The following is a 22,707-nucleotide window of genomic DNA, read 5'->3' on the forward strand; positions in this document are numbered from 1 at the left end:
ATTAAATGTATGATTATTATTATTATTAATATTATTACAATGTCAACAACACAACTAAACTAACTTTCGTTGCACGCAGATATTTGTGAGAAATAAAGTCAGGAAAAGGGGGTGGGGGGGTGCCTTTTACTTGGACAACCTGTGCGTTGCACTCACTATCCGCTAGATGGCTCCAGATTCCTGCCAAAAAAGTTTCGAGTCATGCTGCAGTAGTTTGGCATGTCCACACACCGGTCCGTCCCGTGGGTATAAATAACTACAACTAATCCAAGCGATACATTTTTTTTTTTTAATGAGCGCAACACCTAGTTGTCATAGCGCATGACTTAACAACAAACACATGAGCGCTGCGGGCGTGTTACGCTTTTTTGTTTCGTCCCCTCCAAAGTGCTGCCACACCCAACTGACTCACACACTACAGGCTGAAAGGGGACACCATCCGCCAGACGCCGGGCGCTTTGCTTCGTTGTCCCGAATACTTTTGCCGGAGCTCTTGGGGAAGAAGAAGTCGTGGTGGAAGAAAAGAAAGAGGGGGGGAAGAACCCAATAAAAGCTAAACCGGAGTAAACTAGCGCGGTGGAAACAACGCCCGCGAAAGCTTCGACCGCCGACATGAAGTTTTGCCTGAGGATTCTGACGCTTCTCTTGCTCATAACCGGCACTTTATCGCAAGGTAGGCACTCGTTAGGAATCACGTCGAAGTTTTCTCAGTGCTGCGGGGTTACTGCGTTGCGGTTCGGGGCGTTCTCCCTCTCCTTGTCCTTGTTCTTCTTTTTAGCCTTTTAAGGGGACGCAGGGAGGAAAGCAGCGTCTAATTTAAGGCTGGAGGTGGCCGACGTCGTTCGGCGGGGGTGTATCGTTGAACGACGTGACTTGGAAAAAAACGTCTTTAAAAAATGACATACATATATATATATATAATATATAAACACACAGTGCATTGAAATAAAAGTCAGCTTGTCGACGTCGTTTGGCCAAAGCGTGTAGTTTGGAGTTTGCCGCCTTTGCGTATGGGCAGTGGGCAAACGTCTCGGAACGTTGAGTTACAGCGGGCACAGAGGAGTTGATTGCGGCCTTGCCCGAGTCTTAACACTGAGTGAACTAGCGAGTCAGACTAATATTATGACATTATTACAATGTCATAATATTAGTCAATTCTTAAACATGTCCATGGTTTTCTGGTTTTCAGAAACAAAAGCATAGCCTTATTTTCGGCCCCAAGTGATCAGGTCACAAACGAAGTCTGTTAACCGTCTCCATAAATGCTGTCATAAAAGCATGACAGGCAGTCAAGGCCTGCCCTCAACCACCACCTGGTTGCACATGTGGGTATGACATTGGATTGTTTAGTGAAGTTGTGGTGAATTCTTCTGGTGGATTCAGGTGATGTAGATGTTGAAGGAGTCTTCACTGACACAGACTTAGTTGGATAAAAACTGGTTTATTTCAAAGAAGTCAAGAGTCAGACAGGCACCATGGAAAGCCTGTGGAGGTCTCTGGGCCAGATGTGAGCAACTCCAATGATGCTTTGTTCGCATCACCTTTTATGCCTCCCAACAAGAAGAGGAGGAAGATCCAGGATATGGGGGGGGGGGTGTATGCATTCATAGTTACACCCCTAATGACCATCTGTTTTCAATCAAATAACAGTGGTAATAACAAAACCATACATGGACAATAATTCCCCTTTTTGGGAGGAAGGCAGCAGTGGGTTCAGATTGAGTTCACATTCTGCCATATATCAAATGGTGTCCTATGCATAGGAAGGCAGCAGCAGTTTCAGATACTACATATTTCCCCCCTTCGAGACTTCATAAAGTCTCGAAACAAACAGAAGATACCCACACATGATATATGTATAGCAAAGGATGTAAGTACAAATACAAAGTACAAACTTGATGAGGTAATTGTCACCTCATATATCATAATGATTATGATGATTATTATTTGTAGAGTGTGAGAGCGAAAAACCTATCAGACAGCTATCTTTCAATCAAAGCCATCAAAACCTTCTAGATAGGAAAATTCTCTCACGGCCCCTCTGTCCTAGGCGACCACCTTACGGCCCTCCAAATCAATTCTGTAGAGAAAACAGCATTCAGGGAAAAGTTTGGCAAACACACACATGAGAAACTCAAAAACAAAATCAAAAACATCCAGGGCTTGGCTGGTCATCCCATCGGACCTACACCGTGGACCTTTCCCTGCCTAACACCCCTGTCCCTGTTCACCAAAACAAAGAAAAAGAGATTGAGTTCCCATAAGCATCTGCCTACTGATAAAATCCCCCAAATAACTTTATTCTCAAAAAATAAATGTTGTGTTGCAATTCAGATTAATTCAGGTTAATACAAATAAACACAGTGGTTAATACACAGTTGTTTCATTGAGTTCTGTTGTTCACAGTCCCCTGATGCAGGATCTTCACATGTTCTGCATCCTCATTCAGGGTCCTCCAGTGTTCATCAGCTTATTTGAGTTTCTGAGTCCATTCTGAACATAGTTGACACCCCCACGTAGGCTCCCCAACTATTGTCCTGAAACAGAGAAAATATCTGCCAGTATCTTTTGTATACAGAACATCACAAATGTACTTCCATTACAAGAGATACATCAAACATCAAACATGAGTACACATACTATTTCCCCCCTTGGGCACTCGCCCACAAGGAAGAGAATAGAAACACAAAGTCATAAGTATCGTTGGCACAAAAACATGTAGGAACTCTCCCAGTTTTCACCCCAATAGAATCAGGTACTGCTGCTAAAAGATCATCCTGTTGATCCAATAGATTAATATATGGCAGCCCTCTGTAAGGATCGCAAATACCGGTGTTCTCATCCATCGACACATTTCTCGATCTCAGGTCCATACCCCTTTGGAGATGGAACAGCCAGGTCAACAAAGAAAATTGACACTCGTAAGGCAACGGCTCTGCTATTGCCTCTAGAATTGAAGGCCAAGTGCTTGGTGAAGGCACTCTTACGATGCATGGGCCCTTTACTGATGCTTGTGATCTCACTGCATGAGTTAGCTGTTGAAACCACAAATTTTTCGCCGCAAATGGATCCGAAATCTCCAAGACAGATGAATCGAATCCAAACGCTGTCCATCTGTGATTACGTCTCGCCTTGGCACGCAAAGTTTTGTGTTTGTGATCACGTCCCGCCTTGGCACGCGAAGATTTGTGTCGCCCTTCTGAATCCCGTAAGGCTACTCCCAGGTCAATTTGCTTCGGAATAGATTCGGTTGTAACAACTGTAGTTGTCACAGTCGTAGGTTGAACCACACTGTTATCTTTTGGAGACAGAGTCGTCTCCGCCCGTCGCGTTGTCATCGTCGGAATGGTAACAGCTTGTAGAGTGACATGAGTACTTAAAGATGTAGTCAACAGCGTCATAGTCTGCTGAGTAGTAATTAGTGAAGTTGTGGTCTGTAAAGTTGTTGGATATGGAGTTGTCGTCTGTACTACAACATTACCAACTATCGAAACCTGGAGCGAAAGATCCAGCTCCCGTCTGGTCACTGCACTCGTTGGTCGCACAGTAGACACCGGTTTCTGAACATCATCCTTCACCGTTCTCACCATTCCAGAGTCACCACCGTGATTCTAATATGCACCACTAACCGCTTTCTCCTGAACACTTACAAATACCTTATCTCTCTTCCTCTCCAGAGTTCAACTCCTAGTTTCTCCACTCTGGCCAGCCTCTTTTTAATGGCGAGATCATAGCCACCAATGGCCTCTCCCGAGTCACTCCCTCTATCATCATCCATCTCCAACTTCCTCATTTTACCCTCTAGTTTCCCCAATGCTGTATTTTTAGTTTTCGTGGAAGGATACATTTTCACCGTTGTTTTTGCTTTCCCCGTCTCGAGTATTTCATCCCGGTCATCTTTAATACTGTAATTACCTTTTTGCTTAATTACTGGAAGCTGTGGATAAATGTCAACGTACTCCGCTTCCTGATAAGATGGCGGATTTTTCACAGGAGCAGTATGCGAGAAAGGAGTATTGATTTTTTCCAGTAGTGTCGCTGTTGACTCTGTGGCTTTGGCGATTACTTCCATAGCCACTTTATCTTTTCCTTCAGCCGCAGCTCTCAACTTTTGTCCCTCATCCTCAAAAAGCTGCAACATTGCGAGTTCAATTTGTCTCTTCTCAGCACGTGATCTACCTTTTTTACCTTTCTTCTCTTTAGCTTTGTATGCGGTAATGAGCACGCTCATTGTTTTGATCACATCCGAATTGAAAGTACCTTCAACTGGCCAGGGTCTCTCAATATCTGCAAGCGTCGGCCAGCTATCCACTTCTTAGAGGCTTCTGTTAAACCTTTAACAAGCGGATTCTTTTTCTGCACCACCTCAATCGGTGTTATAGGTTTAGCAACCACCTCCGTCATTTTCTTTCTTTTGCGGGGTTTATCTACTGTAAAAAAGGAACTGAAAGGTTTCCGATATGGGCTCTCAATCTAAAAAATAAACTCAGTTATGAATTCTAAAAAATTGACCCTTAATTTTCAAAAACAGAGATAACAAAGGTAAAGCAAGATGATATGCACCGAGCTAGAAAAAGACCTGTATGCAAGAATAGTTCGAAATGTGTATAAACGTATTTTATGTCCTTCTGAACCTGTTCAAAAAGGGAGGCCACAAGAGAACACGCGTAAATTCCAAATCATAAACAATATATGTATATATAAATTTCACTGGCCTTAAATGCAAGACCTCTATGCCGTCACCAACAGGGCAACTCGTCCTCCTGTCTGCCTCCAAAGGATCCAGGTTCAGATGAATCACAAATACAGAAAAGGAAAAGAGAAAAAATTAGATAATAAATAAACTGGTGAAATTCTCTAAAGAAAACACAAAGCTTATTTACTTTTTATTATTACTTACTGAGAAATCATTATTTTAGTTTATAAAGTTATAAACAATTATTATCAAATTATAAACAGCCATCAACAAAAGTTAATAAACCGCTCTATTATAGCCAAACCGCTCTATCATAGCAGACCTACTCCCCCCCTTTTTTTTTTTTTTTTTTTTTTTTTTTATCTCAAAAAACTGTGAGGAGGGGGTGAGGAAAAAGAATAACCCCCACTTGTAGGAGGAGCGAACAAGCCCCGCCCCTCGAGGCCGGGAAGAACTTCCAGTCCACACTTGACCACCGAAGGTGAAACACCCCACTCAGCTCCTTGGGAGCCAGGCGCACCAACCTCTGACTGACCACACAAAGACAGACCACGCCCTAGTCCAAAAAACCTCCAAGGCCAAGATAACCCAAAATGAACTAAAAGAAAATGCACACAATCTTTATGAGAAAAGAAAAACCCACAAAACCACCCAATTTTGAAACTAACAAAATGAAAATTCTTTATTTCCACACATTTCTTTATCTAGCCCCCCTTGCACGCACTCACAGCCAGCACATTCAACGCATATGTGTGTTGGTGCAACAGAAAGTCACTGATGAGGCTCCTCTCTTCACCACCTCAACAGAGACCTCCAAAAATGTTACCTAAGCAAAAAATCCTCATTTGGGCTCATGGAAATTAACTTCAAAATATTCTAAAAAGTCCTCATTTGGGCTCATAGAAATTAACTTCAAAATATTCTAATAAACAATAAAACGTTCTAGCTGGGGCTCATAAGTTAACTAGGTGTTGAAAGACATATGTCCCTCTAAACACCTTATTTTCAGTCTATTCAAAAGTCCCCAGTAGGCTCATAAATTTAACAATGAGGGAATCAGTTCAACCTCTCCACATACACCACTATATTTCTAATATCAGCTCTAACACAGGTGATGTAAAACTTCAAACTTCCAACTTCTCCACACACAAAGAACATCAAGACAGACACACAGTGAACAAAAATCCCAGTCACTCCTCCTCTCATACACACACACACACACGCACATCCCCTCAAAAGAAAAACACAGACAACGGCATCCGACAAAAATAACACAGTCACACACTCCTAACCGGCATATCAACTACGGCCGCAAAGAAAAAGACTACAGCATAAAACTTATGCAAACTAAATTTGTGCTACCTTGAAGTGTGGATATCAGATCAAACGGCATCAAACATCACTCGTCAGCATATGCCAGAGAGGTCATTTACAACCTGATATTTAACCCACAGTTCCAGCTGCCCGAAAGCTGCTGACCAGAATATCCCTAACGGACATCCAGGATTTCACGGCCACGTATGCTAGACGGCCTCCCAGAGGGCTTAGGTCAAATCCCGCGGCAGCTCGAGCGAACGTCCCAGACGCTCAAAACACGTGCACAAATAAAACACTTCACTAAACAGTGAACTTCTTGGGGGAGCCGTAAAATAACAAACTTCACTAAAGAGCGAACGTCCTGGAGGAGACTTAAAACAACAAACTTCACTAAAAAGCGAACATCCTGGCCACCAATCCAACCTACACGTCACTGAAAAGCGACTTTCCAGGGGAACTCCACCAAACCAACCTACACTTCGCACGCCGGCGACTTTCCAGGGGAACTAAAACAAAAATCTTCGCATATCAGCGAACTTCCCAAGGTATCCTAAAACATTTAAAATAATAAAAAAGAATTTTTACGAAGGGTCCTACAACATCAACACCCAAATCCACACCCACACAAATGATCTTTGTACAGTGTGACCAGACGACAGCCAGCCAAAGGCCTAACTGAACCAGCCAACACTCCTAAGACAAAAGGAACATTGCGCATTATTACCTTTTGTCGACAAGGAGCAGCAGCCAGGCCAAGGAAGCAGATGGCGACAGCGTCAGCAGCCACAGCAGATCCTGTTCGTGACGCCAAATTTGTGGTGAATTCTTCTGGTGGATTCAGGTGATGTAGATGTTGAAGGAGTCTTCACTGACACAGACTTAGTTGGATAAAAACTGGTTTATTTCAAAGAAGTCAAGAGTCAGACAGGCACCATGGAAAGCCTGTGGAGGTCTCTGGGCCAGATGTGAGCAACTCCAATGATGCTTTGTTCGCATCACCTTTTATGCCTCCCAACAAGAAGAGGAGGAAGATCCAGGATATGGGGGGGATGTATGCATTCATAGTTACACCCCTAATGACCATCTGGTTTCAATCAAATAACAGTGGTAATAACAAAACCATGCATGGACAATAATTCCCCTTTTTGGGAGGAAGGCAGCAGTGGGTTCAGATTGAGTTCACATTCTGCCATATATCAAATGGTGTCATATGCACAGGAAGGCAGCAGCAGTTTCAGATACTACAAAGTTTAGTCCAAAGAGCCTCACCCCCCCCCCCCCCCCAAGTTTAGTCCAAAGAGCCTCACCCCCCCCCCCCCCCCTTAAGTTGAGCTAAACAGTTGTTACGGAAACTCACTAGATGCTAGTTGATCATCAATTGCAGAGTGGCACCAGTCAGAGTGCATCTAGAAGTCCTCCACAGCTAGAGTGCATCTAGCTGTGTGCCCATCACAGCCTTCAGCTTTGATGGGCACCTGAGAAGGGGGTGTCATTTTGGCGGATCCCTCACTTTCTGTTAAAGCAGCTCTAGGTAACTTTTCAACCATAAAATTATGATTCCAAACTCAGTAAAGCGGTACATAACTAATAGATTAATAGTATCAACGGTGCCGCCTCGGCAGCGAGAGGGGGCGGGCGGCTGTAACTGCACTGCGTAACTTTCAAGCACGACCCGACACGCCGGACGAACCACTATATGGCAACGTCACACGTTTATTTAGAGGCGGTTTTACATAATATTACATTACTATTACAAATACATAAGATTATAAAATGATGGAATGGAACCCAATAATTAACCTCGATGAAAGACAAAGTAATAAAAGTGTTGAACGTTTGCTGCGACGTCATTGTCAATTGTCAATGTCAATGTTTTACATTTCATATTGGTGTTTTTCCTGAACACATACGAGCGCTCCAGCTTGGCGACTATTTGTATTTTCCCACATCAATAAACTAGCGCTGCAGCGTGTTACGTCGCCACTTCGCCATTTCCACCGAAAGTTACCGAGAGCTGCTTTAAAGCAGGGGTCGGGAACCTATGGCTCGCGAGCCAGATGTGGCTCTTCTGATGACGGCATCTGGCTCACAGAAAAATCTTAGCCCACCTTTCTTAACACAAGTAATGAATGATTCTGCTGATTTTCAAGTAAAACATTACAAAAATCACAATCCCAAAAATTCTTGTGCATTTTATAGGCTACAATATATTTTTTTTTTTACCGCAAATGCTCAGGGTTGCGCTGCTGGAGCCTATCACATCTGTACCTCCATTTCTATTGGATTAAATGCGGTAGCCGACACGAGTCATTGTGAGGTGAAGCAGAACTTCCCGCCGTTTAATCAGAAAGTTAGCCAGCTGATTTATACTGTGCAAACTCTTTTGCCGATTATATATATATATATAGATATATATATATCTATATATATATATATATATATATATATATATTTAGCTTTGACAGATAGTTCTGAAGCCCGTGTGGCAATCTGTTTGTCCAAATCTCTGTATTTAGTTGTATTAAGAGTTGCTAATAAAAAATAATAAATATTGTGTGGCTCTTACGAAAATAATTTTAAAATATTTGATTTTTTTTGGCTTTCTTAGCCAAAGAGGTTCCCGACCAACTGGGCATGTTTGCCTTCGTAATCATCCATCCACTTGGGTTGGCACACATCTTGACCTGGGGACCGTAACCCATTGTCTTCTTCGGCTCGAAGGACATTATGTCACAGAGGCTCACTAGATGCTAGGTGCTGGTTGCTCGATCATGCTAATCGTAGAGTGGCACTGGTCCGAGTGCTTCTAGAAGTCTCCTAAGAATGGCTCAAAGGTTGATTTAAATTGTTTTCCTTTAAGATTTGATTTAAAGTTGGTGAAGCATGCATATACATGTATGTGTGGTTCTGAAAAAAAAGGACAGTAAAACAAATCAGCAAACAACCAAACCAAGGCTCAAGGACTCAACACAGTAAACAGCATTTGTCCAGAACAAAGGCAGACCATAACATGGCATAAATAAACACGAGTTATCAGTAAGTATCAGTATCAAGTTATAGTTAAACTGTTAGCATAAATCAAACTCACTTTTCCCTGGAGGCACACTGCGACACATGCATTCACCAGCAACCCCCTCAGAATGGTGCAGAGCACTCAGCACACCTGTGCTGTGTCTCAATTCAGGGTCTGCACCCTTCAAACCGAGTGTCCTCCGTCTGAAGGAAGCGTTCTTCGAGGACCCAGCCTAGAAGGATGGACCAAACCCCGCCTCCCCGTAACCACACGGGACGGTCTAGCCTTCGGCGTATTCCCTCGTTGCGTCACCGCCGTTCCCTCCTGCTGGCCAACCCCGGAAGTGACGTTTTTATAGCATCAAGCTAACCATTGGTTTGCCATCTTACGATGTCTTTCGATATTCAAATAAATAAAAACCCGATGTTAAAACTGCATATTTTATGTGAAATTTCAATACTTAAATTTATATGAAGTGTCTTTACCAGTACATGCCGCTAATTTCAGCTGACTTCCCAAGATCTCACGATGCTTTGCAGCAGCACGCAAAGCGTCATGGGATACATAAGTACGCGAAGGATAGTAGCGGTGCATCCTTGGAATCGGCTAAAACGAGGGCGCATTCCGAGTACGCATTTTGAGCATCCTAAGGACCCTTGAGAATTGGGACAAGCCTTCGCGCAGTGCTATGACGCAACTTCCTTTCAAGATGCGCAATGCTTCAAGGATACAGACCCTGAATTGAGACACAGCACCGGTCTGCTCCCTTTCAACCCTCTCGCCACGCCTGCTGTGCACAAATGCCCTCCCTCCCCTTCTGGTGTCCTCAGCAGTGCTCCCAGTGGCCGGGCCATGCATTGTCTGCCCTGTCTCCTTCAGAACAATAGTAGTCTGCACCCTGGGATTTTTACAACTCTACAACTACACATTTTTACCGAATAGCTCCTCCAATTCAATTTGACAAATTGATCACTTGACTTGTCTCGATTCGAAATGGACAAAATGGCAACATGTCAATACAACCATATGGAGCGATGATAAATGATAGGAAAGTCGGTGGTTGAGTTTTTCGGGTGACGACAGATGAAACTTTACTGAACTGTGTGCCTCATTGATAAAAAAAATCAAGAGCTGGTCAACCAAGACAATATTAACTGAAGGAAAACACAAAACCTCACTGGCTGTCATGTTCAAGAGTAAATAAATGCACAAGAAATTTCAATAAACCACAACTTCTCTGATTACCACTTCCCCCGCCCGTGCCTCAATAGAATCCGAGGAAACCACAGACGCACGCAACATCTTATCTGTCTGTGGCTTTTTCTTGTACGTCTGCTTTAGCTTCAGCGAAGCAAGGACCCGAAACCAAAAAAAAGGGGAAGTCCCTTTAGTTAAAACAAAATCCAGCACCAGTACTAATATTAGTCATGACTCATCTTCTGTCGGGTAGCAGTCCGCGCCGATAAAACATGCTTCTTCTGTGCATCTTCCGTCAGCATAAAGTTCGTCACATGAAAGTCTCTTTTCGAAAAAGCGTGACAACCCCAAGACCTGGCGGGCGTGAGTCGGCATCCTGCCACAACGTTGCCAGTTTCAGTGGTGACGCGCGCCTTCGGAGCTCCCACGGCAACCGGCGGACACTGCGGCTTGACCCACTTTTATTTTAGCGGTTTGCATTACATTGCACGACCTTGTCAGTACCTACGTTAATGTGTAACGGTGTCCCTTGTGTGTCTGTCATGCAGACTTGGGTTTCGACCTGTCCGACGCTTTGGATGACCCACGTAAGTAGTAATTATGGTTACAAAGCAGTGCATTCGTCATTTTTGACGGGTAGTAATTCTGTTTCTTGTTTGTTTTTATTTTTTTTTAGAACCAACAAAGAAACCCAAAGAGGAACCGAAGGCCCCGGAGAAGCCAAAACCAGATGGTTTGTTTCCTTCCTTGTTTGCTAATATTTGGGAAATAGAACTTCACAGAAACTCCAAATGGCTGTGGCTGGTGGAAGACGTGCCGGACAGCGAGACAGAAACGGACGTTAATTAACACCAAGTCTGTTTGTTTGTCGATCACAGGTGGCTTCAGTTTGGATTTAGGAGATGCTGTCGACCCAGGTAAACCTCTTGAAAGGTCTCTCTGTCATGACATTGCAAGGGTGCGCACAGTATAATAAACAAGCACAAAAAAAAAAAGTTTTATCCTCTTCTGATTGCCCAGCAGCAAAACGTTTGTCTTTGAATTACTCAAGTGTGAAAACCAAACCGAGCAAATCACAGATGTGTCTTTGCCACCACAGACCCCATACCTGACAAACCTTCTGGAGGAGGAAGTGGTGAGTCTTCTGCTGATATCGTGTTTATCCGGGACCTGAATTGAGCAAATTGGACGCTTGTCAGTCCAAACTCTGTTCATTTGTCTACCGCGAGTGGCCGCAGTCTGGATTTAGAGGTTGCAGTTCAACCTTTTTGCTGCGTAACAATCTTAAATGTGCTAAAAATAAGTTCTGTGATGTCTAAGTCTTGCGGCCAGTCAACACACCTAACTGCTACCTTAGGCTCAGACTAGCTGCTAAGTGATTCCCATTTGCCACATGAAAACACACACAATATCTCTACGGAAAACGAAAGTTGTCCTTTCCTCAAATTTGCAAGCAAACCCGAGCAATAGTCAACTTTCTTTCTTTGCCGCCGCAGACCCCAAACCGGACAAACCCGCTAACAAGCCACCAAAGACTGGAGGAGGAGGTGGGGGTGAGTGACTGACTGAAATCATGTTTATCCTCGACCTCCTAATTTTTCAACGTTGTTTTGTTTTTGTGCAACCAACACTGACAAGGTACAAATCTGTTTTTGTGTTGTAGATGGATTTGATTTGGGGGATGCTTTAGGCCCAGGTAAGCAGTACATGGGTGTTGAGTGCCCAGAGCACTCTGCCCTCTACTGACTCTCTACTGCTCTCTACTGACCTTCTACTGACCTCTGACTATGGTCTTGATTGCCCCCTTTCACAGACCTCGACCCTGAACCAAAGAAACCGGTCAAGCCACCACAGTCAGGGGGAGGAGGTGAGTCACGATGTGCTGACCTCCCGACCACCAGGAAAAAAAAATATTGCCCGATCCCAAATGTCCTTTTAATTCTCCAATCTTTGTTCCGCTAATTAGAACACACAAAATGTTTTGTACCTCCATCCTCCTCAAAGTGTGTGTGTGTGTGTGTGTGTGTGCGTGGGGGGGGGGGGGGATGGTCTTGCAGGACGAGATTTTCCAAGAATTACGGCTTATGCGCTTCACACCATTCAATGGAAACACCTGCACACTGTCTTCCACAGTGGACACATTTAAACTAGTGGTAGTTCGCCGGTACACTCTAGTGAGGGGACAGTTTTTGAGCAGTACTCCATACTCTCTAGTCTTTATAACGTCTTGGTCTCGGTTGGTGCGGTCTTGACTATAACACTAGTATGTATGTAAGATGTAACGGAATGCATGTATTGTTGTTCCTGAAGGTGGTGGAAGCTTTGATGACTCGGACCTGTTCGATGCCGCCGGAGGGAACTACAAGCCCGATGGAGGTAGGATGCTGGTGCTGGAACGTTCCCCCCGTTGCTCTTCGTCACGTCCTCTCTTTGCTTTTGCTGTGGTCTTCTTCGATCAAATTCCACTCACTTCACGCTTGGACTGAACTGAACACAGAAAATTAAGGAAAAGTTAGCAATGGTGCGCTTCCTCCGGGCGACATGAGTCTGTTTGGTAGCGTACGGCATGCGATTTGACTTCTTCTTGCACTCTGAGTGCTACCCTCAAAGCCTCGGTTACCCTTCCCTCGGGGTTCCACGCATACCGTACTGTAGTCAAGGGATGGCGCTGCACATGCTCCCATCAGCTGATTGGAGATAGGGCTGTCCCGATCCGATATTGATATCTGATATCGGTCCGATATCAGCCAAAAAAGGAATATCGGATTATATCGCACATCTTCTTAAGTCTCCGATATTAACACTCCGATAGGAAGCAGTCCATTCTACTCCGGCCAAAAAAGAATCTCCACATCATGCTCGGACTGCAGAAAGTGGAGATGGAGGAGTCCGGGTCATCACGAGTTTAGTTAACTGACAATATTGTTTTGTTGTCTTTTTTGTTCCTGCTCTCAGTTGCTTTCAGAATATACGAGCAGTAAACTTAATTTGTTTTGGATCACTTGATGCTGCCTTTTTTAACACTCCACACTACAGAATAAATAATGAAAGTATGTTTCATTTGTAGCATGCTGATATCGGATCGATATCGGTATCGGCCGATATTCAAGGTTGAAATATCGGTATCGTATCGGAAGTGAAAATATAGTATCGGGACAGCCCTAATTGGAGATGAGAATAAAGCACCTTAATGCAACAGCGACCATGCTCAAATCTTCCGCGCAGGAGCGAGTCGAAGAACGCGAATGGTGGAACTTCTTCCAAATGCTTCTTATTGGATGATGCTAAGGATTTTGTCAGCTCTTTATTTCTCAGAACCTTTAAAGTTGTGTTTTGTTTTTTCATTTAAGTAAAAGTGACTTGTTTTTGGAGGCAACTGGCTTAATTGGATCTGTTGTGTGTGTTTACTGAGTTTTAACCTGTTTTCTAACCTGACTGTCTTCTTTCTTTTTCTTTTTTTTTTTTTTTTTCATGAGGTCGTTCAGGAAATTCTGGCAACCACGATCCTCACGGTACGTTTTTCTCATTTTTATTTCTTTAGAAGTGCAAATATCTACCCATACACCTGACCTAACCCTCAGTGAAACCAGTAGCCCAACCCTTACTGGTTGTGCTTGTATCAGCTGAGAATTTAACTAAAATTTGGATCAAATTTCAATTGTTTTCATTGACACAGTTGTACTGCGTACTATATATATTTACTGTGTTCCCTGGCAACACAGTAAACAGAGGAAGTACCCTTGACAAACTTGTTTGGAGAACCTCCAAAAACTGTAAACCCCCCCTCCCCCCCACTGGCTGGTTGTCAGGGTGTGAAATTATGTTTTAACAACTGGGATGCGCAACAACCAATGCATTTTATGTGGAACAACGGTTGAACCGGAAGTTCCCAGTTGCTGTTGTAAAGTTTCTGGTTCGGTTGTATCCACTGTAAAACCTTTCCCCAGTTTCATCACTCAAAAAGCTTCACATGACACACACACACACACACCCACACCCACACACACTATCTTGTGATTGTGTGTTCTATATTAGGGAGGCCTTAGAACCGTGATGATTCCCCTGTTCCTTTGCATGGGAAGTCCATGACTGGTGAAGAGTAGCACTCCCAGTTCCAGGTCGCCTTCAGACTGGGAACGGTTCTCTTGCAGCCCTCTTGACATGAGTGTTGCAACTGTTCACTGTTGAATGTTTTTTTTGTGTTGCAAGTCGATGGGCGTAATTCTGAATTTTTAAGTTACAAAACGAAAAAAAACCAAACAAGTGGAGTTTGAACTTGATATTTGATCCTCGTGGTCTTCGTCTATTAATTGTTTTGTTTTTTTTCTTTCCTCCATTTTCCGGACAGGTGGTGCCGGTGCCGATCAGCCTCAAGGTAAACACAAACCTCTCTTTGAATGACTTCCTGTCTTTGTGTTAGTGTTGTTGCATCCTCGGGAGGCCGTGGTCATTATACTGCATCTTCCGGCCGTTCCAACTGCTCTTGTCAGCGTCCATTTCCGTGCCTACAATGCTGTTCACACTGCTGTCGGCCGTTGGGGTGTTTTGGCAATCTGCCACCGTCATGTGTGGATTCGTTTTGGTTTTTTGTCTTGTTGTTGGGCTACCTGTGCTGGCTGGCTGGCTATCCGCATCGTCCTCTTTTGCTTTCGGGCCTTTTATTGTGAGTAATACCTCCGTAGCGGTTCAGAGTAGGGCTGTGCGATGAATCGATTTTAAACTGAAATTGGATTTATTAGTCAAGACAATGTTAAAAAAAAAATCTTAAAATCGATTTTCCTCTTGCATACTTCTGGATTGTGCACCTTTTTTTTTTTTTTTTTTTTTTTTACAAAAGGTGAACGTTTCATTCATCGTTGTTCAAGATGATAGAAAAACCTTTTATTTTGAAAGTGATGGCTGGTGAAAGACAGTCCAGGTTGTCACTTTATCCACAGGGGGATTCATTTCTGTTCGGTTCTTAAGTTTTCACTTTATTCCCAAATAAGGGAACTTCATCTTTGTTTGTGAAGAACCTCATTCATTTTCTAGTGGAGTTTGGTGAAAGTGAGCTTCTCACTTCATTAATCCCATGGGATTCATCTTTGTTTGGCCAAGAAGACTGTAAATGTCGTCACTTCACTAAACCCAAGGAGGATTTACAATATCTTTGTCCTGTATCGTTACGCTTCATTACCAATAGGCAAATCTGTTTGCTATTTTTCTTTAAAAACAAAGATAAAATATTTGAAATATTTTATCCAATTGTCTTTTGTAGTTTTACCAAAAAATCGAAATCAAAATCGAGTTTTCAGGGGGAAAAAAAAATCTGTATTTTATTTTTGTCCAAAATGGCCCAGCCCTCAGTTCAGAGCGGTCTGTTTGTTGGCACCCGGGTCTGGCTCGGTAAAGCTAAATCCCTGCTACGATGTGTGTGTCGTTGCAGATCCAGACCTCCTCTGGGGCCAAATCCTGAAGATGCTAAATGCTAACATGCCCGAGGAATTCTATGCATGGCTTTCCAACTTAAAGAGAACCTTAGAGCCTCTGTTAGAAAGGGCTTTGGATCTGCTGCACGCTGCACCATAAACTCTTCTGTTTCTTGTCTGTGACTCGGTAGTTGGGTTTTTTCTATTTGGTACTTTTCCAGTTGTGTGTGAGTTGCTGTCGGATGTTCAAGAAAGTTTGAATTAAAAAAGAAATGGGGATTTTTTTTCAGGATGAGGTCAATACGCTTTCTTCTTTTATTGTCTTGGTTGAAGCTATGAACTTTTAAAGTTGGGATTTCTCGGTCTTTTCTTTTTTTTTTTTTTTTTTTTTCCTTTTTTCCCTTATTTTAATGACGGTATCCAACATTATACCTTTTTTTTTTTTTTTTTTTTTTTTTTTTAACTCTTTCATCACAATTTAAATGTGAACGGGGGAAAAAAACAAATCAAATGACTGAAACCGTCGCACGGGAAGCTCAAAGTAAAACCATGTTGACTCACTTTACGGCTGGGCGTGGGCACACATTCCTCTCTCTCTTTTTTTTTTTGGCTCCGCCCAATTATCCTGTTTGCAGAGGGCCATGACTCACCCTCTCCTTGTCAGACATCGTCAGTGGTGTTTCCATGTGCAACAAAAATACATTATTTATATATACAGAGTCAGCCAAAATAATGTATACACACATCGAAAAAAAAGGAAAATGTGCTTAAATATTTAATTTGCATAAGTACTTTCATATGTATATATATATATATATACATATATATATATATATATACATAGTACAACACTGCGTACTGTTGTGCGACGTTTTCGACGTACGTAATGTTGAGGTAACGATATATATATTTATATATATATATATATATATATATATATATATATGTATATATATATATATATATATATATATGTATATATATATATATATATATATATATGTATATATATATACATATAACCAACCCCAACCAATCCCACAGGAGAGAAACAAGCGCGTGCTAAATGAACAGCCAATCCCAGCAGAGAAATAACGGCGCGCTTCCTTCGCTCCACCCGCCTCCTCTCGCTCACAACAACTCAGATGGGAGACACACGCAGCCGTCCGCTAAAGCTAGTTATAGGAACACGTAGAAATGAGTAGCGACTAGCGAGGAGCAATCAGAAGTCGAGGGAAGTGAAGAAACTGTCGGCTACCTCAGGTCCGACAAAGTACAGGCTAACGCTAAGTGCAAATTATGTCGGGAGAACAGTCTCAAGCAAAACGGGAAACACCACGAACCTCTTTCAACATCTGAAGAAGTACCACGATAAAGAATGGTATGAAAGCCAGAGTTTACGTTTTCATGCTAGCCTCCCCGCAGGTAATGCTAAAAACAACGCTCTACTGCGCCCAGGGGGAGTATGCTGCATAATACTCCCGCTAGCAGTAGCAGTAGCCTAGCTAGCGACAGTGCTAAGCAAACAGTTGCTCGTCAAACAGCAATACAGTCAGCCTTTAACGCAGCTACCCCGTACAAGAAAAGAATCGACGCAGTACAGAAACATAACCAGAGCAGTGACGTGCAATATTGTACTGTCTGTCTGGACCTCTTTTTATTTTTGTTTTTATTTTATTTAATCAGTTTAGTACACTACCTCTAAAATGTTTGAGAGATGTTAAAAACAAGACACATAATCCTCAAGTTATTTTTATTTCAGTACATCTAAGATGTAAAAAATAATACAAACGTCTTGATTCTGTCGGTTTGTTGTTGAATGTTTTGTATTGTCATACATTCTAACAATAAATATATAAAAATAATCCTTCTGGTTTCTTTGCGGTCCAAGGAGAATACTAATATTAAAACTATTATTGATTAAAAAAAAATAAATAAAAAAAAATTCATATCGTGATAATTATCGACATCGAGCAATATAAGAAAACATATCGTGATAAAAAAAAATTGCCATATCGCCCAGGCCTAATATATATATATATATATATATATATATATATATATATATATATATATACATATATATATATAAATATATTTATAAGTATACATATATATATACACGTTAATGTTTGTCGTTGATTGTATGGTTACTTGTCTGCAGTAGGAGATGTGAGTTTTACTGGGGGTTTGCTGAAAATAATTATAGTAATAATTTAATTTCTTTGCTTCAATTTTGGGAAACAGTTTGTTTGCACGTTCCCAAAGCTGCAACTTCCGCAGTCTCGGAGCATTTTCTTCTTCTCTTTTTTTCATTTCGCTATGAGGACCACACCTGTGTGCTCGGTGCCTGTGGGAACTCTCGGGGCGGCCGCAGACTGCGCACATTCCCCACATAGTCCGCGTGACTGAGCAGAGAGATCCAACCAGCTGCACACCTGTTTTTAAAAAGTTTTTAAACATTAGAATCTTCTCATTTTGAGGCTGTTAGTGTACTGTTTGTTGACATCTTTCATGCTGGATGAATGCATATGTATATATACATATATATACATATATATATATATATATATATATGTATATATGTATATATATATGTATATATATATATATATATATATATATATATATATATATATATATATATATATGTATATATATATATATATATATATATATATATATATATATATATATATATATATACACATACATATATATATATATATATATATATATATATATATATATATATATATATATATATATATACATGTCTACATGTTTTTGAGTGGGGAGCATTTCCTTCAGTCATTTTGGTATTTGTAACACTGGTGCGGCAGTCGCAATGTCAAGGTTGAGGTTTAAAATGTGCAAAATGTGCAACTTAAATAAAGCAAGCGGGTGCAGGGAGAAAGAAGAATGTGTGATCACTGCTGGTATTGAATTGAAAATGCACTTTTAATTTCAGCTCTTTTGATTTAGAGATGGAGAAGTAGAATGTGGGAATGGTTTGATTTTTCGACATTTTAGAAATGTGCCCACTCAGCCCTGATGCGTCCCAGTTTATTGGCCGAGCAGTTGCAAAGCAACAAATTCGATGCCGTGGTTTTCGGTACTGGTTCCAGAACGATACTTTTTTTCCCCTTTTTTTCTCGATACCAGACGCTTTAAGAGTAAACGACTTTTTCTGACGTAAAAAAAAAAATTGAGTGTCTTTCGTTCATGCTTTTTGTCATGTGAAAGTCAGATGTGAAAAATCTCTCCCATGGCCAATCAGAAGTGTATTCCCCCCCCCTTTTATTCTTTTTTTTTTTTTTTTTTTTTTACTGGCTCTAGTGCACTAATGTCTTACAGACTGGAAGAAGCTGTGGTGAACAGTCAGCGGTGAGGTTTTGATGAGCTTCCGTGCTAATACACAACAGCCAAGGCGGATAAGATCTGATGTTTAGAAAAGGACCAAAGCGGGATTGTACTGAGCGGCGCATTCGCCATTTATTAGTCAAGGACAAATGCAGTGCAAAAAAACAAACAAAAAACAAAACAAAAAAAAAACAGAACGATGTCGTATGCACAGGTTTTTAGCCAAAGATAACTCGCGAGCCAAGCTGTACCTGGTTAAAAGCTCCACCCTGCCTTGAAACTCTCTTTAAGGTGTGATTTGTGTTTTTAATGAAGATTCCTTAGCAATCCTAAGGGCGAAATAAATAAATAAATAAATCTCCTGTCGTGAAAATACAACAGGGGTTGAGGCGCAACAAGTATCAGTTTTAGCAGGAAGCTAATACAAAAAAAAAAAGAAGCTAAGTACGCCTTTTTGGAATGGATCCTGCACGTTACACTTTTCTGTTGTTGACTCAACGCCCTATTTTTGCTAGACAACACTGTCACGAGACACACCTTCCGGCGTGTGACTCACCAAAGGGTTTGGAGTTTGGGGAGGGGCGGGGCTGCTGCCATGCTCAGCCAGCGCCTCAGTCTGCTCAGTCAAACGCACACTGTTGTCTTTGTTGCAGTTGATTAAGGACTTTTTCTCAAAGCCATAAAAAATGTTTCCAAGCAGTTTGGATGACATATAAAGCTACTGACTGCCATCCTGTGGAGATCTGAGGCTATTGCCGTTGTTTCTACATCAAGTGTAAAATGCGCTGTGGAATTGCTAAATTAAAAGTAAGAAGAAATATCTAGATGCCCCGAATATACACTAAACATGTAACGGACATTACCACAAGTCTAAACTGGACCACCCCTGAACTTTTGAATCCCCACCAGCTGTTCGAAGTTTCAGCAGTTATTGCATAACAAGCTGGTCTGTTCTCAGTCAAGGTGACTGACTGCCAAGAGAGCGAGAGAGAGGGCGAGGGGGAGAGAGAGAGGGAGAGAGAGAGGGAGAGGGAGAGAGCGAGAGAGAGGGAGAGACAGAGTGTGTGTGTAGAAAAACAAATCCTCTCCTACTGGCAGTGAAGAATCAGGTTTTGGATGACATACAAAGCGAATGACTGCCATCGAGTGGATGTCCGCGGCTACGGCAGTTCTTTCCTGCACACATGAGAATTACATAATTACAAACACAAATTCTGAATGCACACAAGACACATATGACATCCATCTGCTCCTGCTCTGGAGCAGATGGATGGAGTGTTTTGGTGAGCCGCCTCATACGAGAGAAAACTATATCATGGCATATGTAGAAAACATGCTGACTTAATGTCAATTGAAAATGAACCAACGCAAGTTACAACAAAATCAGTGTCTTCGAAGCCCCACGGTGTTTAGCTCTTTATTGAAATGACTCTTAAAAGACAGATGAATTCATGAAATACTGTAATATGTAATAATGTATAAACACTGTATATACACACACACACACACACACACACACACACATATGTTTGAACTGCTTTTCTTGTATGAAAGGTGCTATATAAATAAACTTAACTTACTTTCGTATCTTTGCCCGCCCCTCCCCCACTCTCCCTCCAACCCCTCCCTCCACCCACCCAACAGAAGCCGGCGCCGGGCCGCTGGCGGGCATCATCAGCAGCATCGGAGTGGCTCTCCTGGGCGCTGCGTCTGGCTACTTTGCTTACCAGAAGAAAAAGCTCTGCTTCAAGATTCAGGGAGGTCTGTGTTTTTTTTTTTTTATTTATTTTTTATTAATTTCCATCAGCGAGGACTCTCATGGTAATTACACGCTTTTCTTTTTCCAAATAAATACAGGGCAGGATCCCGAGACTGGCAACGGTCAGGTCAGGTCTGACCCTCAAGGTAATTTCTCTTTTATTTCATTTTCACCTCGAGTGGTCACCAAATTGCAGCAGCTCATTCAAGCAATTTATTCATCCATTCATCCTTTTTTTTCATGTTTGTTTTTTTCAGTGTACAGCGACTTGCTCCAAAAGTCCTAAATTGAAAAAAAACTAAAAAAAAATCAAGCAGCCCAAAGTGGTCCACGAGACGAGGGTACCGCTGAACTACTACCGACCTCCTCCTCCTCATCCTCCTTCTCCTCCTCATCCTCCTTCTCCTCCTTCTGCTTGACACAAGAGTTTGAACTGATCTCCCAAAACTGACACGAAGCCAAACTTGAAAACCGTAAAACTGAAAGCCTCTTGTGTGTCGCTTTTATTACTATTTTTTTTCCTTCCCGGGGGCAAAGCTGCTTTCGAGGATTTCAGCGGCGATTTCGGCAGGTCCTCACGTGTGTGTATGTGTGTGACCTGACGTAACGCCTGTTCACAGCGTCTGATTTGATTTGAAGCTATCGACGCTTTGCCCAGCTTTCGCTCCCTGTGTGCAAGGACCTTTATTCTGAATGGTTTGGGCTCGCGTTTAAACATTTCCCAGATCAGAAACGAGGCCAACGAGACATGAATGTAACACAAATCGCCCACGTCTCCATAATAAAACCAAACAAAACAGATTCCACTAAGAAAACACGACTGGGGGAAGGACGTTGCGGCTTTTGAAACGGTGGGATCAGGCATCCGGGTCCGTTCAACGCGGATGGGGCCGTTTCTTTGCTGGGTTGTTTTGGTTTCCAGAGCACGACACAAATACACTATTGGCCATGTAGACGCAACGATGTCAGCGGATTGTGAATTCAACAGAAGGATTTTTTTTTCTCTCGTCAATATTACCTAATGCAATGTAAAGATGCTATGGCATAGGACCCAGTACTCGGTTCTTCTACTTCAATGTTGTTGTTATACAAGTCAAGTATGTTTTTTGTTTTCCCGGCACTTTTGCTCTCACAAACGTGTCATCGCTTGCCACGTCACAGGACGCTGATTGAGATCGAAGCCATCATCACACTAGATCATTGGATCAAATCCAAGTTTGTTTTTTTTTCATGTATTTTCATTTTAGTGATTAAAATGACTAAAATGTCCTAAACTGGCTCATAATCGTTTACTTTTTTTTGTTTGTTTGGTTGCTTTTTTTTGTATGCACCCAATTTATGCCTATTGTAAATGGAGACAGCTGTTACCCAGTGAGATTTTATAAACAAGGTGCACCTTCGCGAGCTGTAAATATGCGGGTATTATGAGTCTTTCCAGCCGAGAATGGCAAATTTTACAAGCATTTGGCTCATTTGGGTTTTTTTTTTTTTTTTTTTTTAATCTGCTGTTTGAATGTTAATGATGCGAGCTGATTTAAAGTGTGTGTGCTTATTTTCAATAAAGTGGTGTTGTACAGGTTAAACAGGATGTATTGTTGTTGTTTTTTTTATTAATACATTTGTTTGGAATGGAATGGAAAGCGGCAATCGCACAGAACAGTTTTTATTTGTCAAACAAGGAGAGACATCAGCCACAGAGGTGGTAAAAGTTGTCACGTTCTGTAATCAAGTGAAAGTACTTGTACTTGTGTGAAAGAAAAGAAACTCCGGGAAAAGTACCGCTTCAACTTTTTTTTACTCAAGTTAAAGTGAGAAAGTACATGTTTTGCAAATATGAGATATTTAGTACAGAATAATCAGAAGAAGAAGATACTCAAAAATAATCTCCCTCTAAAATATGATTGAGTTTTATGTTGAACTACACAACAGCATAGTTTAAATAGCTCCGCTATAA

At 41.8% G+C, this 22,707-nt stretch overlaps 1 protein-coding gene across 4 annotated transcripts; it reads left to right on the forward strand.

Annotated features, from left to right (window-relative positions):
* Positions 1–345: 345 nt before the first annotated feature.
* cd99 (CD99 molecule) lies at positions 346–22,336 on the forward strand. Of its 4 annotated transcripts, none has more exons than XM_076017476.1 (14): positions 361–673; positions 10,772–10,810; positions 10,900–10,956; positions 11,102–11,140; positions 11,323–11,358; positions 11,720–11,776; positions 11,887–11,919; positions 12,037–12,090; positions 12,534–12,599; positions 13,709–13,735; positions 14,572–14,598; positions 20,639–20,755; positions 20,852–20,899; positions 21,011–22,336. In XM_076017476.1, exons 1-14 carry the CDS (start codon positions 613–615, stop codon positions 21,037–21,039), a joined length of 690 nt encoding a protein of 229 aa, XP_075873591.1. In that variant the 5' UTR covers positions 361–612; the 3' UTR covers positions 21,040–22,336. The 4 variants fall into 4 exon arrangements, with proteins under 4 accessions (XP_075873595.1, XP_075873592.1, XP_075873591.1 ...); XM_076017475.1 differs by having other exon boundaries at positions 367–673; positions 13,700–13,735; XM_076017480.1 differs by lacking the exons at positions 20,639–20,755; positions 20,852–20,899; positions 21,011–22,336 and adding an exon at positions 15,649–16,035 and having other exon boundaries at positions 346–673.
* The last annotated feature ends 371 nt before the right edge of the window (positions 22,337–22,707 follow it).

Source organism: Nelusetta ayraudi, unplaced genomic scaffold (genome assembly GCF_046127955.1).
Source record: "Nelusetta ayraudi isolate G7.1 ecotype Tasmania unplaced genomic scaffold, CSIRO-AGI_Nayr_v1 ptg000006l, whole genome shotgun sequence".
NCBI classification, from domain to species: Eukaryota; Metazoa; Chordata; class Actinopteri; order Tetraodontiformes; family Monacanthidae; genus Nelusetta; species Nelusetta ayraudi.